At 42.2% G+C, this 17852-nt stretch overlaps 1 protein-coding gene across 1 annotated transcript in view; it reads left to right on the top strand.

Annotated features, from left to right (window-relative positions):
- Positions 1-17852, top strand: part of HDAC2 (histone deacetylase 2) — a 149625-nt gene that overhangs the window by 120096 nt on the left and 11677 nt on the right. The window contains exons 12-13 of the mRNA XM_078648570.1: positions 3053-3208; positions 12133-12190. Of these exons, the coding sequence (XP_078504696.1) occupies positions 3053-3208; positions 12133-12190 (214 nt within the window). The remainder of the gene's footprint in view (positions 1-3052; positions 3209-12132; positions 12191-17852) is intronic.

Here is a 17852-nt window from a genome sequence, read left to right as displayed (position 1 = left end):
TCAAAATCCATACACATAAATAACACCAAGCTGGAAAAAGCAACAGTATACCCCTATCTGGGTATACTTGTGGACGATTCAATGTCCTGGCGTAAAGCCATTGAAGCCAGAAACCTCAACTTCCGTCGAGCAACATCAGCACTCTGTGCCTTTTCCAGGAAACTCGGCAAACCAGCCCCTTCCGAACTGCTAACGTTATACTATGCAAAGTGCTACAGCGTGGCTAGCTACGGAGCAGGAATCTTGGGATACGGAAACATTAACCAGCTACAGGTAACGGAGAACGCCTTTATTAAGTACGTTCTGGCCCTTCCCCAAAGCTCTCCGATCTTAGCCTCACATCGAGAGCTAGGGATGGAATTTGTGACAGACACCATACGCTGCCAGCCTCTCATTCTTTGGCATCGCATATGGTGCAATCCAGAAAGCCATATAACACGCTCTCTTATCGCCGATTGCCTTAGCCTAGCTCACTGGAGGAAAATTCCCTGGCTTAATTACATTTTTAAATTTTTTCAAGACCTAGATCGGGAGCAATACTTTCTTGATCCTCCCTCAATAGAAGACATTTCAAAGAAACAGCTTAAAGAACTATGTACGGGCCATTTAAGAGAACTTCGCAACCAGGCTGAGATTGTAAAAACACAAAACGAAAAAATCAGCCTATTGCAACCAGAGAAACTGATACAGCCCTACCTAACGTTCTTTCTTTCGAACTATGAAAAGTTTCTATTGACAAGACTCCGGTTCGACCTTTTTTTCCGCTTGGTCTCATTTCCGGAACAGAACAACTGGTCTCGGAATCTGATTTGTTGTCCATGTGACGGGCCTCCAAGCAATCAACGGTCCATGTCACACTGTTCTGCAAATACTACAGCGTAGCCAGGAAAAAATGGATTTTTCCCCTTCTTCGTTCAAGCGGTCTTAGAAGCACATATCCAGCGCTTGTTTATCTCCAGTCACCGGTAAACCCGCACGAAGCCAAAATGACATCGACCTTTTAAAAAAAAGTAATGAAAACCCGTCAGGGCATTGTTTTATGAACCATAAACATGTGAACTTCTGTACAAAACTGATGATTTTTATAAAAGTGTACTTTTATGATTATGCAAATTTTTATAATCGAATAAAAGTTTATGAAACTGAAACTGAATGGTGGGGATAGTCATTGAACTGTGTTGTACTTCCGATTTGCCAATGTTCTAGCTGACTCGTTACCCCTCACCCTTCTTTCGAAGCCCACATCCCAACAGAAGCCGAGGTGGATGACTATCCTGCACCAGGTGAAAACTCACCGATGTGCTTGGGTTTGTTAAACCATTTCCACAAACTGCGTAGAATAGAGCTCAAGGCAGTATCATCACTTAGCCGTGTCTGAGCGAGCTGTTCCAATTGTGGCTTGAGAAAGATGTATATGGCAGAACTGTGGATATTGAATGGTAGATTCAGGCTGCTCAAACTGCAATATCAAAATTAAAATCAAAGATTGCATCACAATGTTTCAGCATTAACACCAGTGGAAATTTGCTAATTTGTGGATTTTTGCCATTGTTGATCTAGTGAACATGTCTGCTCATTCAATTCAATAGTTTGTTATCTCTTCATTTGCACCTGGATTTTATTCTCATGTTCCAACACGACATATTATTGGCATATCCCTTTTTCTTTAGTGGGGGTACCAGAGGCACAAGCCTTACCACTTAAAAGATTTATGAAAGATGACTTTCTTCGTCAGTGCATGAGATAGAAGTGTACTGCTGTAAATCAATCAGTCAATCTAAATAACTATTTCGGCATGAGTCATAAAAGTGATCAATAAATAACGTATAACTCATACAAACAACTCCATATTTACGTTGAAAGATCACATTTAGCAGCATATCCAACCTTCACTTCTTACAACATGTATTTATTTCCATTATTCTAAAATTCCCTAAAATAAGTTCATGATACAAAAAGTATGATTGATCATATTAAAAAGTGTTCACTATATATAATTTTTAAAGATTTTAAAACCTTAAAATCACTTTACAGCAAAAGCAGCCCTCCTTTTTCCTGCATCTGGCCCCAAGCGTTTTTAACTGTGCAAGCATACAGGGGAAGTGGGTTTGATCTTCATATCCTTAATGCTACCTGGTGGCTTAGGATGCCCAACGGCCTCCACACTGATGCAATCCAGAGAGAGCGAAACCTAGCGTAAGCAGGGCATACGAAGAACACATGCGGGATAATCTCTTTTTTACCTTCACAGAATGGGCAGCCCTCACCAGCTGAGCCCTTCACTCCGCAGTGAATGCCTTCCCAGGAAGTGTGCCAACTCTAAACTGGTGGTATAACTTCCTATCAGATTGGATGGTAATTAGATACCAGTACTGCTATAACTCATACGTGGTCTTGGAATTCTCCAGTCTGTTACTGGGCCTATCGGAATGAATGTGCTACTTGTAATGAGGGTTTATATGTTCTATGATAAATGGCTCTGTACTGCTTTGACATCACATGGATTGTTAGTTAATTGTCTCCTCTGCACTACTGCTTATTAAAAATCTTTAACATAGAAGTGCTTTAAGCCAATTGGCCAGCAGATGAGTACAAGCTAAACGTCTTAGTTACTGTGGTGCCCTTTGTAATTCTGCCAACTAAACAAAACAAACCACCTTTTGTCCTCTCCTCGCCAACATCGTCCCTACAGATAATGTTCAGAATAGGGAGTTCAAAACAATGTGTCCAGTAAGCTATTTGTGGACAGGTCGTGTGTTGCATGGGCTCATCTCTGTTCAGTCCTGTTAATTATTTCTTGCGCACTATCTTAAGTATTGATTAGTGTTGCTGGAGTCCCATGCATATAGCACAATAGGCAGAAGGACCGTGGGTATTCTAGCCACCTCAGAAACAGCACGGCTATGTTTAGTTCTTGATGTTTTGGTACAGAGGCATGCGTTCTTAGTAAATGTTGATATAAGCTTACACATCCCTCCATAGAAAAACTTCTATTTTATGGTATCTTGTAGTGAACAATCACATAATACTACAACTTACTTTCTGTTTGTAGTTCGAGCCTACGATAAACGGATAGCTTGTGATGAAGAGTTTTCAGACTCTGAAGATGAAGGAGAAGGAGGGCGAAGAAACGTAGCGGATCATAAAAAGGGAGCCAAGAAAGCCAGACTTGAAGAAGAAAAGAAGGAACCAGAGGACAAAAAAACAGGTAAAGCTGGAGTCCATAATATTTGGTTTATATAAGGCTATCGCTATGGTGCCGCAAGTAGAATCTGAAAAGGTATTTGGCCATTGATTTAAAAAAAACAAAAAAAACAGGTGAAATGCAGATATGTCATTTCTTGGTGAAAACATTGATTTCTAGGTATGTTTCTCAACAGACAAGCTTCATGGGGTCATCAGATTGTCCTCCGAAATTAATACAACAATGATTTTAGCGACAGTAACTTTGGTGGCAGACAACGTTGCATGCAGAGTGTCGAGTAATCCTTGATGTAAATGTTGAAAATAATCTAACGGCTACAGAGTTGGGTACTGGTTTAAATTTTGTGTGGCACATTCTGCATTTGTTTGGAAGTACAAATATAAAACTGATGTTATTGTCGAACCACGGAGTGGGGAAGAGGAGTATTATCTAGCACAAAATAATACAATGGAAAGGCAATTATTGTTGGTATCAGAATGAGTTTCTGTACAAATTGAACAAAACAAAAAAAGGCTAGCGGGTAAAGCATTAAAACGAGGTCCAAGAAAAGCATCACGTGCCACCAAATAAAGGGTAGGTTAAGAAAGCAGCAGAAGAGATGGAAGAAAAAGCACCCCACACAGCCAAAAAAAGTAGTGAAATTACAGTTGAAGAAAACACAAAAATCCCCGGTCCTCCAGGACATTTTGGTCTAAGTCAGTTCTCAGACTCTTTTCTAGGGGGGAGATTATTGCTGCGGTATCTATTCTAAGGCGAGGAATATGCGATTAGAAGTCTGTATCAGAAAGAAGTTACTTCCCTTCTGTGCCTTTTTTGGTAGAGACTTTAAATGTAGATTCTTCACTGATCATCCCATCCCCAGCGAACTGGGCACTAAACCCAAAAGATCCAGTTACACTGCACACTGGTTAAAGCAGAAACGTTGTTTTTTTATGTAGCTCTGCATTTTTGGCCCAAACTATTTTCTGCGCTTGGAGTGGCGCCTATGTAGGCACTGCAACGTCATCTGCGATGTGACAACACTGACTCAGAGCCTAATGGTCCCACCTACCAGCACGCAGATGTTGGGCTTAAGATTTTCCGTACCCAGTCTGACCCCTGGGGTATATTCTAAGGAGAGCAATCTGGGGCTGTATAGGCATTCGGAAATTGCATTATTAAAGGTAAGCAACTTGTTTGTTTTGTTTAATAGTTAATTTGCCTCAGTAGGCGGAACCTTCACTGCTGCTCTTTTCATTTTCCTCTTTGAATAACCCTGTTTGAATCGAATACATATATACATATATAAATATATTTTACTTAAAGCAATCTAGAGCACACCAACACCAATCAATATTGAATTCCTTTACGTTCATTCTTCTTGTGATCTTTATTATAAACCGCAATCAATAAATTTATTTCCACCATACACTATCCAATGCGTGTTTCGTCTCTGGAGGTTATTACACCAATAGACTTCATCAAGACTGAAGTTGAGCAGATTTCTAGTACAATAATTAATACATGGTTCGAGATTAAATGCAAGTGATACATATTGAACCACCACCATAGTGAGTATATCATAAAAACACAATGCAGAGTGTAAAAATGATAAAAGATTATATATAGTGAAAACCATATAAAACTAGATTCCCATAGTTTTAGAAGTCAAATAAGTAATCCAAATATGTGATGTGAATAACCAATTGAATCCATTATATATACCATCCTCAGTGTACAGCGAATAAAGAACCAAACGAATGGTGATACACCTACAGCAATTAACACCCATCCAAAACATTGTGATGAGAAGTCAGAATAGAAAAGAAATAGACCCTCCACAGGACCAAAGTGATCAACAAAGTAAATTAGAGGTCAGACGGCTCACCTAATGTAGGTCAGATTTCCCAAACTATTCCTACATGTGCTGAACTTAACTATGCAGATTCTGAAAAGTATTTATAAAATCCTTTAATAACATTCCAACATGATTTATAATGATCTCATAAGCAGTATATCAACTCAACAGTTCATACAACGAAAGTTTAGAATTTTAAACTAAATCCAAATCGTGGTAACAGTACATAGATTTAACCATTTGTTAATACTAGAAATCAAATAAAAACTGCTTACCCGACTACTGTAAGGTTAAAGATTTAATCCGCACATATCCTATATTGTTAAAGTCATATAATGACGTCCAAGTCACTTGTCAACATTTCTTGTAGCACAATACCATACTCTGTTTGTGCAAGTAAAACTATAAATATCAGAAACCAAAAGGACTTTGAAAGAATTAAATAGAAGACATTCACTCATATATAAACATTAGAGACATTCTCATCATAATTACACTAGTCAGCAAGCCCACATCGGACTCAAAGGGTCTTACCGGCTCGGAGAGTATTCCTACATCATGCCACGAGGACGTTATTAGTGTTCTGAGGCTGCGCCATGTTGGAGAAGTATAAATATACTGAGAAAGAAGAAGTACTAAGTATTGCGGGAGTGGCGCCATATTGAACTAGTAAACCACCCATCTTTTAATGTAAAACTGACTTGAGTAACGTGAATAGGGTCCAACGTTCTCAGTGAGTAGATATATATCCAAAATAGTGAACTAAAGAAATCTTCCTCCAAAAATAAAAATTATAAGTATACAAATAGCTTACATCTCCAAATTTCTATTCAAAGGGTCCCCAGTATTGGAGTTCTAAAGTCATGCCTAATTAGAACAGTGTAAAACCCTCAGAATTGAAAGAAGTGGAAGCCAATACTAGTCTGTGATGGCGTCTTCTGTTGTGCTAATTTTGATATCCCTGAGAATAGGAAAGACATTGGGAGAACACAACATGAAGTGCCACCAGTTGCCGCTACTGAGTAGTCTGGAAGAAACTGGGCACTGTCAACTACTTAGACTATGTGGCTGGTATTTATTTTATAAGGAGATCTTGTGTTCTTGTGCCCTTTTAATATCCACATAAGACTCAGAAGTACATAGTCCACTAATATTTGAATTGCCTGTTCTCTTAATGAAGATTGGCTTGAAGAATGATAAAGTTATTGGAATTTAGGATATTATATACTTAATGCAAGAGCTTTTAACTAAAATACATTCATTTCTTGCTTCTGTGAATCTTGTCTAGATTCGCAAGATGTTCATTATTCAGCCATCTGGCGGTTGTGTCTGGAATTGTGTTTCTTTTTAGTTTTAAAACGTTTTTTTTTTTTTTCGTGAGCGTCAGTGTCGAGCACCAGTTGCTGGTATAACCATCCCCTCTGTGATCTGTGATGTGAGATGTAGGCCCCTTAAGTTCCTGCACATATTTGCCATTTTCTGATTCTTTATTTCGCTGTTGGGTCTGGAAGCAAGACGGAAGAGCTCTGAGAGAGTCATGAATAACCGACGGATTGTCAAGGATAACCCAGATTGAAAGGGTTTTTAAACCAACCGAATACCACAGGAGACCACTTGCATGAGCGGAAGCCAAAAGAGGCCTATCTCCGAACCAATGGAAGATTCATCAGACCGGAAACACATGGCTGGAAAATGCAGGGAGGTGAGGCAGCAATGGTAGATGGAGAATACACTTTTAAAATTCTGCCTAGAGTGTCACCCCATATTTGCGCAGAAAGACACTCACACATTTTGCTGATTGTGTTGCCCAAAAGACCATAGCACTCTAGGACCAAGCGGCCTCTGCAGAGTTTCAGTCCAAGACACTTAAGGTGCTTACATGTTCTTCAGAACTTTTGGTCATCTGGGCAGAAGAAGGACTTGGAAATTGAGTTCGAGAAAATGACCTATTGCCATTCAGATTTTTCTCTCGTTTAGCGCTCCTTTCTTGAACTCTATTATCATTCCGAATGAGTATTGACATTAAACTTTCAAAGTTGCAGTTGTGTTCACACGGGCCAGTCACCTTTTCACTCTTCTCTCAAACGCTTCTGAAACAATTGAAACAATTGAAAAGAGTGGAATCTGTCCAGTCTGTTCGCTTGCAAGAGTTTTATAGCGCGTTTCAAAAGACTGTAAATCCTTGGAGCCTTAGCAACAGTCAAGGTGCTCTTTTTGAGCCAAGTGTCTGATCTTGCTTATCAAATAGCTCCTTGAACTAATTTAATGCTGGATACACTGCACCAGACTGTTTGTAATGAAGGTCTTTGTGTTTATGCATATTATTTGCGGTAATTTAAAATGGAAGTAGTGCATCTGGAGAGCAGATAGGTCCTTGTAGGAAAGTGCTCCTTTATGACATGCAATTTTGACAGTAGTGCACTGGGTCCCTGCTAACCAGGTTCACAGTGCCAGATCTTTTTCCTTAAAACTGCACAATTGTTCCCCCAATTGGCGATTTCTTTGACACTCCTGTAAGCCCCTAGTAAATGGTACCCCGGGTACCTAGGATATGAGTGTCAAATAGGGCCCTACGGGCTGCAGCATCTATTATGCCACCCTTAGGGACCCCTCAACCACTCATGCAGACTGCCATTGCAGGCTGCCTATCTTGGTGCAGACAAAGATTAAAACGAGATGTGGCACACATCCACGTGTGCCATGCCTGCAGACACTGCATGCCATATAGATAAGCCACCCCAACAGCCTTACAGCCCTAAGGCAGCTTGCACTATACTACATGTGTGAACATATAGCAGATATGCCCCTGTGCTGGGCAGTTCAATTAGTGAAAGTGACCACAGAAACCATTACATGTGCTGGGCACTGGTGTAAAATGAGTTACCCAGCTACATGATGTCTTCATGAATCTTGTATTAATATACCCACGCTGATTCCAGTGATGGATTTATTAATACATGCACCCAGCGGGCACCTTAGAGGTTCCCCCCTGAAAACCTACCAGCTTCTAGTGTGCTGGCGGACTGATCTTGACCAGTCTGCCACCACAGATGAGATTCTGACTCCCAGGGGTGGAGTCCATGCTCTCAGGAGGTCAGTATCAAAGCTTCCACCGGTAGAGGGTATTTTACACTCCCTATGGCAGGATGACCAGTAAATTAGCATTCGCTTCAGAGAGCCCACCACTTTTGGTATGCAAATCTGTCTTCCCTCCGAGGTTATGCAACCCCCTTGCATGGGCCCATTTGGCACCTGGACTGGTGGGAACATTTCTAGTCATAGAGGCATGTTCACCCTCAGGGTTAGTTCCACCCCTAAGGTGGGCTACCTGACATCTACCTGAAATTTTTAAATCTGCCATCTTTGTGATGGCAGAATTAGGAACTCTGGGATATGGTTATGCCCACTTCCCACAGGAAGTGGTCATATAGGGTGGGTAGTGACCTCAGGGGTAAGCTACCTTACACTGACCTAATGTCCCTAAATTTTGTATTTAGGGGAGCCCCTGGCACCAGGGAATCCGATCCTGCTGACCTGAAAGAAGAAGGCGGACGCTAAAGAGTCGCAAAAGTAAGAACCGAAAACCAGCAACTGACTTGGCGCCAACCCTGCCGGCCTGTCTGCTGTCCTTGACAGTTGCGCCAAAGATGACTCGTCCTGCAGCGGTCTGTGCCTCTAAAAGCCTGGGAGGACTTCAGTCTTCACCCAAGACCCAGGAACTCCTGTGGATTAGCAGAGCTGCTCCCCTGTATCCTGCAGGCAGCCCAGAAGAGCTGCGAGGACTCCGGGCCACTAATACCCGAATCTGGAAAGCACCACTCAACCTGTGCCCCTAGCCCAAGTTGGGTCAACGATGCCAGCATGTTCCCCTCAACCCTCCAGATTCGAAGCCCATCTTGGGTGTTCCAGCTGTGGACTTCCCAGCGTCACCTGCAGCCTTTTTGTGCAGGCCCCCTCTACTGTGAGTGTTGCTGGTGATAGAAACCCGATGCCTCCGGACACCTCTGCACCCGGGCGCCCTAGTTCGAGGAGAAGAGAACCAAAGGTGTCCCCGACGTCCCTAAGCATCATGAGACCTGAGACCACCTGTTGGTTTAGCCGGACTGGCGTCCTAGCCTACAGCCTCTTTTTGACCATACCAATCCCCATTGACTTTAACGGGGGCCCCCAACGCTGTATTGCACCTGTGCACCCGGCAGCCCTAGCGCTGCTCAAGGTTACTTGTTGATAAGGCCTTGGACTATGCTAATGGGATTTTTTTTGTATAATGAGTTTAAACCCATAGAGTAAGAAGAGTTTCCACCTACTAGGGGGCTTAGGTCTAGCCCTTCATAGAGGACCTACTCTAGCTATGACTGGCTGCTTAAGTAGATTACATGTGACTTTAATCATGTAGGTTCCTTTAACTATGTTTTCTGCCATAATGTATGCCAGAGGCAATACAAATTGATCTCATCCTTGTCAATAGTTTGAATGAAGGTACTGATACATCCTGAGAGACATGACCATAAGTGACTACAAAGGAAACCTTTACCAGCTTTTTACTTTTCTTAAACCGTTAGCTCTATTCAGCCAGGGAAGTTCTTGACCTTGGATTTCACCAAGTGATGGTTTGGCCAGTATGAGCATATGTGAAAACATGTTTTTTGAGGGGGCTGCCTTTATTCTGTACAGTTCAAGTTAGTCATGGGGATCTCTGTCCTTGATGCTGCTTTATTGCGTTTCCCTGGCTGTTATTCTTTGTGTTTGTTCTTTTTGTAAATGATGAAACCCGGTGTTACCAAGGAGTTAAACTGTAACTGAGAACTCCTTGATGTATAAGATAATTGTAACAAAGATGTGAGTGGTGTAAATAAAACTTTGAAAAACCAAAGGTGATGATGGACGGAGCGTTGACAATACAAACACTCACCCCCAGTAAACTGATCTGGGTTTAATCCATCACCGTTCTTTAGCTCACTCTGCCACCCCAGTCCAGACATGGCCATATGCAAATCAGTCTGACCCTGTGCCTCATGGGAACAGTCCAGCCCGAACTGCCAAGCCGTGTCTTCCCTGGACCGGAATCAAGCTTCCCAGGACCGGTTTCTGGCATTACAGCCGTCTTCAGCCGGACTTGCTTGACTCCAGTGGCAAAGTGAGCAAGGGACTCACGTCTGAGCATACCCTGCCAACTTAGGGCGAACAAAGAAAAACCAAAGGTGATGATGGATGGAGCATTGACAATACAAACACTCACCCCCAGTAAATAAAACTTTAACTGCTGAAGACTAACATAATTGAGCTGTTGCTTTATGTTTTGTAAAACTTTTAAAAGTCAATGCCATTCGTTAATGAAAAAGGCATACTGCATATTCAGAGGTTACATGGATATTTCAGCTGTGTGTTGCTGTATATATATCATTGTTATGCATCTGGAAATTATTTTTTGTACCCCAGGTGATGGCTTGAAGAACACGTACCTTGAACTTTGCTAGATTAATCGGGACTGATTTTAGAGTCTGTTATTCAGCTCACACAGTAAAAGATGTCAACGGCTTGTGATGTTGTTGGGCAGTACTGTTTCCATATGTGTTTTAAAACATACAGGTACTTTTTTCACGCTACAAACACACAGGTACTGTTGCAGAGTTATCATAACACTTCCGTTCTCCTGGTCACATCTCACAGATAATGTCCCCTTGCCGGTGTCCAAGGCCAAGAACTTGGGTGCTTCGTTTTAGCTCTGATATTATCTTGAAACACTAGGTCACTGTTGTGGTGAACAACGTAAGCTATCAACTGAACTCATTAATTCAAGAAGGTACTTCATCTTCTAAACGGTAACCACTTAGTAGAATTTCTGCAGTATCTGATTCTTACACGGCTGGATTACTTAGGTACTACTTGCATTTACTTTTCAGGAGTCCAATTCTAGAAGTTGCTCATGTTAGTAAACAAGGCAGCAAGAACCTACCTAAATCTCAAGCACTTAACCATTGCTTTGTAAGAAGCATATTGGCTTCCAGTGGAGCAGAGACTACAACTGAAGGCCTAATGTATAATGCAGAAAACCTTAAAGGGTGGCGACTGGAAACACCTTGAAGACTGGCACCCCTACACACTTAGACCAGGAAGTTGATCTCTGGTCATGCTATTATATTCATGTTAAGGCAGTGCCAAAGAAACCCAACTTGGAGGAAACATAAGAAGCATGACTGGAAAATATCTATTGAACTATCTGGAGTATCCGGTCACAAATTCAGCCTTGTGTTCTTCCTGTTTCATAGTCTCCCCATCTAGACCCTTCCTGCAAGGGATTGCTTGCACACGCTCACCCAGTATACTGTAATTATGCTGCACCCACTAAATCTCATCACTTGACTTATGCTTATTCATAAATGTAAATGTCCAGTACTTGTAAAGCGCAAATTACTCCAGGGTGTGAAGGTGCTGGGGGCCGTCTGGAACATTAAGCAAGCTATTGCCCAGAGTCACATGGTGCTGGGCTGATCTGCCGCCTGCGCCGGGGACCGAACCGTGAGCCCCCAGGTTCCGGAGTCAGTTGCCCTGGCCGCTGCGCCACACCTCTTCCCTCAAACTCTTCCTTCATTCATGTTTAAGAAATGTGACCACCTACTCAGTCCATCAGGGACTGCTGTAAAGCATATTTGCTTTAGGGTGCTTGATTTTTCAAGTCATGGTAAGCTAATATCCTGGTGCTTGTTTGCACCTTACATGACTCTCACATATATTTACTAAAACCTGGGCCTCTGTGATAGTTTGCAATATAAAATATTTTTGAGCTTTACTGCGGAATCTGAAGAGTTATTCGCTAACCAGATTGAAGATTGTATACCTGAAACAACTACTGCTGAAGATAAGCAACATTGCCATTTCTCTATTCTTCTTTGACTGGCTATTGATTAGTGATGGTTTACATTTCAACAAATGGCAGTAAAATTATATTAAAACACACTTGTATTGTCTCATCCCTATAAACGGTTGTGAATGTGCATGGGTTTGTTGTTGAAATGTTTTGTATACTTTTTAATCAAATGGTTATGGTTAATTTGGAAAACCTTTATAAACCTGTTTATATGTCTTCTAGAAGTGAAAGAGGAAGAGAAAATTAAAGACAGCAGTGTTGAAAAAACAGACACCAAAGGGTAAGAGCCAACCTAAACGTCATCTGTTTTCTCCATGACCGTCAAGTTGAAAAATATCAGAACACTGTATTTTTTAATTCTGAGTGAGAAATTCCTTCTCCGAATGCAACATTTGTCTGCATGGTTGTAAACTGTATACATTCCACCTCTAAGAGGTACCAGAGCATTTTCTGCAGAGCATTAAAGGGAACATTTGTTCTAGTCTTTCCATTTAAGTGCCTTAATTAGCTAGAGGAGAAGGAAGAACATATTCCTTTCCTTTTCTCCATTATTGTTTACACCTAGTACTGCAGTTCTTGCTGTGGACATTTCTGACTTGCTTTTTATTACAGAGTTCTTTAAGGTGATTATCCTTGACACTGCACAAGAATTAGCTACTCCACAGTCTTTTCTTTAACTTTGGTGGCTCAGTCTTCTACCTCTGCCATGCTCCTTCCTCTACCTTTAAGTATGTGACATCCTACCGCAGACCAAGCTCTCTCCGATTGTCCAACCTCTGTACATAGAAGGCGAATCATAAAGCAAAGAAGGTGCCCACAATCAGATCCAGTTTGCTTTTGTGAATGATACCACACACGTAAGTCCTTAATTCAACGCCCTTGAAATAGGTGTACTAACGTACATTCGTTAAATATTTCCAAAAAGAACTGTTCGTCCCGTCACAGGAGCAGGTCATGGAGATAATTGCAAAGCTTTGACAGGACACCAGCTAAAAAGATTCATTGCAAGTCCTTGTCTTCATCAAGGGTCTGCAACAATACACCTGTACAGGGGTGTGCTGTTTTTGGGTGCAATATTCTAAGCGAAAGAATGGCCTTTGGAGAAGGTTCTGTGTTTAATGATTCTTCAGCCTGAAAGTAGTTGGCAGGCTGTTACAGATAGCTGTAAACTGAAAATATTGTGGGAAAGAAAAATGGAATATAGCCCACCTTCCTTCCTTGTTGAGGGAACTTGTTTGGAGATTGGTGTGTGTAGAGCATGCTCAGTCTGTTCAGTGGTGTCTGACTACACATGCATGCCTGGGAAATTCTTTTATACTGCTCACCCCTTCCCTCTGTATCCCTTACCCTCTGATATGCACATACCCTGCACTTCTTAACTCATCTTGCCCTCGTAATATTGTTTTCTGAGGGTTCAATGTAGAGTTCCATTGTTAATCAAAACCTGGATAACTTCTTTCAACAACATTTGGACCATATTCAGTGCCTCAAAGTTGGCTCTTTGTCACTCTTCCCACTGTTATCCCCCTCTTCGCTTTTATATTTCACTATATATCCTTTACTAGATCTCACTCACTTTCTTGATTATGGACAATCTGTAAGTGATGTCAAGGATTCTTTACTAAGGGCCTGAGTACGAGTTTGGCGGTGTGGCAACGGGCCACCACGCCAGACTCCCGCTGCCACACCACCAACCCCATAGTTCTACTGCATGTCGTATTCCGACTGGTATACAGGTTAAGCGGTCCTGCAGTGGCAGTGCCTTTTTAAGGCTCACAGGAGAGCCTTAGAAAGGCACCGCTGTGCGAGCGCCGCAGCTCGTTCCTTCACGACATGGACTGTGAAGGCCATGCAGTGCAGGAACTGGGGTTGTATGCATACAGGGGGCACACCAAGTGCTTCCTTGCATGCATCTCCTGGCCCAGAGGCAACAGGGGGTTCTGTAGGGCCCCCTTAGTTTCTTCACCGCCACACTTTTCATGGCAGACTCGCCACCCTGAAAAATAGGGTGGTGAGGAAACTCCAAATATGTTGCGCCAACGTATTGGAGCCTCTGGCCACTGCAAGTCCGTTGGGAAATGGTTGTTCCCCAGCAGCATCAGCGGCCCCATGGCAGTTCAACTGCCCAAATCGTAATACGGTTTCATCGGACCGCGAGACTCCGAATCAGGTGCTAGCTCTTTGAACTATATTTATCTTAATACTTCACTTCAGCTCAATTTGTGATTCCTTTCTCTGTCTCCAAATCCTTAATCAATATCATTGCTAATATTTAGATTTAGGGCCTGATTTAGAGTTTACATAAAACAGCACATCATATTAACCTTCCTAAATATATAGAGGAATGAGTTTGACACTGAACAGTCAGTAACCATGTAATACACATGACTATAATTGCAAACATAATACTATATATTTAATATTTCTGGTGCTAAAATTGTTAAAAGTGGTGCAAAATGGTGCAGTACTCAGTGCAGTGATAGTGCTACAAAGCCAATGTAGAAAAACATGTAACACTTTTAAAGCAATCTTGACATCCAGTATAGTAAAATATTTATAAGTGACAACAGTAATTACAGCCCATGAACATGATCAATCGATTAACATAAGTCCACAGTATTATCAAGGTCACCTCTTGAGAGTCGATGTTTCGACCAAGTTGAGAAAATTAGAGTTTTTTCTTCGGGTTGAAAGCATAATTCAAGAGCATATGAGACATTTGACTCTAAGGCAGATAAGGAGTCCTAGCAAAATTGTTCATGTGATTAAATGATTCCACACAGTGATTTATTTTAGGCAGAAATGTATGGTCCTGTGGATTCCTGAAAAATAAAGACACTCTTATCATGCCAAGACGAAACATTTTAAAAGTACACTTTGTGCAGCCGGTTGAGTTGAAAGGCGTCAGTGATCCTCACCGCCTCCGTTGGGAACCCGGTAGGGTATATTGTGCTCCCTTGTCCATCACAGCTTCCAGAAAATTATAAATCACTACCTGAAATAAATCCTCTCATGCAATTTTACAAGGACTTATCTTTTAACCCTTCATTTCATACCTAATCTTCTGTCTTTGACTTTAGTATTTTTTTTATTAAAAACTTGTCAAAATTCACTTTCCCTTATTTCATCTTTAAACCTCTATTCTTTGCCTCAGCATTTTTTATCTCTTCCGCTTTCTCTAAACAGGAGCTTCTTCTTTTTCTTATGTGGGCTAATGCCACATCTCATCCAACTAACCCTCTTCTTTCTTAACATACCTGCTTCTTCTGCCTCCTTGCTTAGTTTTTCTCATAAATTTTATGGGTATTTTCATTGACTTATGTAAACTTGCCTCTTTTCAACTTAGTCTGATTAATTTCAATGTTGACCACCTCCTGCTTGCTTGCTTTCATCCAAATTTCGTTCTTCTTTACCTCTCAAAGGTTCTTGCTTCAGTTACCTCGTTTTGAAGTGTTGTTCCATGTATGCATTTGTTTAGAAGATGTGTTTCTATATGAAAGTGGAGTATCATGTGGTGATGCTGGTTAGGCTTCACCATGCAATGCTCTCACAATACCCCAAAGATGGACCTTTGATTCACAGTAATAAATACTTTGAGGAGTCCTGGTATAGTGGCATAGAGCAGTCCGTTTTTACTAGAGGATCATATGTTAAGCATTTCAGAGTACATAGACAATAAGTAATTGACACAACTTGATAGAAATCAGACCCCAATTTATAAAAATAAAGCCGATTTTTATATTACATTAGACAACAAAATGAACGTGATCAGATTTATATACCCGGCATTATGGATTTTAGAAGAAAACATATATCACAGCAATTCACTACTGTAGAACTTGTGCATTGCGTTAAATGGGGGAAAAAGTGGCAGCGACAATAGTTCCCTTGCAGATAGATTTGCGTGAAACCCAAGAGGGGGAAAAGGTGATGTGGGTCTCTGGACTAAGCCATGACAGCCTGTTCAGTTTTTACCTGGCTCGATAAGCCCGGGTGCATTGTTGTTCTGGCAGTCCTTAGTTGTGATGCGAGGTCCCCGGGAGAGCAGTTTTTACTGCTTATGCAGTGCTGGTGGGGAATATGTTGACAACAAAGCCACTGCTGACAGTTGAAAATTTCCCTCGAGGTGCAGCATAGAGTAAAAGTAGTGGTTGCCGGACTGGCATCCAACAAGCCTTGGCAGCGGTAAGCGCAGCAAAAAGTTAATTTGATGTCTGGCGGTCCTGGGGAACATGGTAGCCACCTGAAACTTTGTTTAGGTAAGTACTGTCTTTCACTTAATGCACTAGACCATATATTTCTGTGCGATTCCTTGGAAAGCCCGATGGCCAGCAATTCTTTGGTTCCAGTACGTTGTCTTTACCAGCAGTTGGAGGGGACTTGTGCCACTAGTCAAGGGTAATCTCAGGTTCCTTCTGGCTATCACAGGGGTTCCCCTGTTTGGGAGAACCTAGCTTTGACCTAGGATGAGTCGCTGTCATGCTGTTCCATGGGTGTTACCACAGGTGCAGATTTTCCCTCTATTGGTTTGTGCAAGTCCTGTTGTCGCAGTCTTTTCTTTGTAATCTTTGATGCAAATTGGTTCAGAACTCAGGTTCTGGTGTCCGGGGTAGTCCTTAAATCCTAGTTTTAGCGGCGTTAGGGGTGTGGGTGCAAGTGGTCAATGGGCTATTAGCCCCAGTGGCTAATCCACCCCCGAGTTAGTCACATCTAGGTCACTTTTCCTACCCAGAACCCACAATTCTACCACTTTTAAAAATGACAGAAGTCTTCCCTGGCTGCACAGACTGGATAGCCCATCCTAGAGGTACGACTATCCTTCTAGGGGAGTACACCTCCTGAATCACCAATGTTCTCACCTGTCCAGGTGCAAGTGTGCTTAGGGGCAGGTTGAGAAAATCAAAAAGAACAGATGATGGACGTAATGCTGAACAAACATTCACCCCAGTCACAGATCTGGGTTTAATCCATTGTTATTTTTGTTCTCAACGAAACCCCAGTTTTGACTTGGCCATATGTAAATCAGTCTTGACCATGCTCCCCATGTGCACATTTTAGCCCAAACTTCCAAGCCAGATCCTTCCTGGACCAGAAAAAAGCATCCTAGGACCGGTTTTGGGGTTTCACCCCATATCAGCCAGGCTCGCTTGAATCCAGTGGCACATTGAGCACAGGACCCACATCTGGGCATGCCTTTCCCACTTAGGGCGACGACTGCAAAAAGAACTGATTATGGACAGAATGCTGAACAAATCAAACATTCACCCTCCAGTAAGTGATCTGGGGTTAATCCATTGTTTTTTTTTCTCGCCACGCCACCCCAGGGGGATGGCTGTTTCCTCCTTTGGCAGGCAGCCTGGTTGCATATAACAAGTGGTAGTGCCTTTGGTGTGCCACTTCACTAGCTATCCTGTCAGGGAGGGAGGTATGACCTCCTCCCCATCCAGGGTATTGTGTCCGACTCCTCGGAGAGTTCACACCTCCTGGTAGGGGGACCAATTTCTGTATTGGCATCAGTAAGTGCGTAACTGGCAGCCAGAGCACAGGAAAGGCTGAGGCACCGTGGTGGCAAACCTCTAAGTTAGCCACCTGGGTGCATGCCACATAGTCCGCGACACGAGATTCGTGTCCGGGGTAATTAGGCACGATGTTTGATACTAACCACAACATATTTACGCAGTAAGATAATGGATCTGCCACCCTCAGCTTTGCCTGGGTGCCAACCCATGGTATCCTGTGGACCGTTTATCTCTCAGAGTGTCCTTTAATGGTAAAGGCAACAATAGGGACATATAAGCTTGCTCTTACATGTTCTCATCTTTAATATAATGCACCCTGCCTCCTCTGGGCTCTGGAGGCCTTCCTTATGGGTAATTGGCATTAATTCAAATAGTTCATTGATTTTGCCTCACATGGTGAGGACAAAGTAGAGTTCAAGCAGT

Source organism: Lissotriton helveticus, chromosome 6 (assembly GCF_964261635.1).
Source record: "Lissotriton helveticus chromosome 6, aLisHel1.1, whole genome shotgun sequence".
NCBI classification, from domain to species: Eukaryota; Metazoa; Chordata; class Amphibia; order Caudata; family Salamandridae; genus Lissotriton; species Lissotriton helveticus.
Note: the sequence above shows the minus strand (reverse complement) of the source record. Positions and strands in the feature narration are given on the sequence as shown.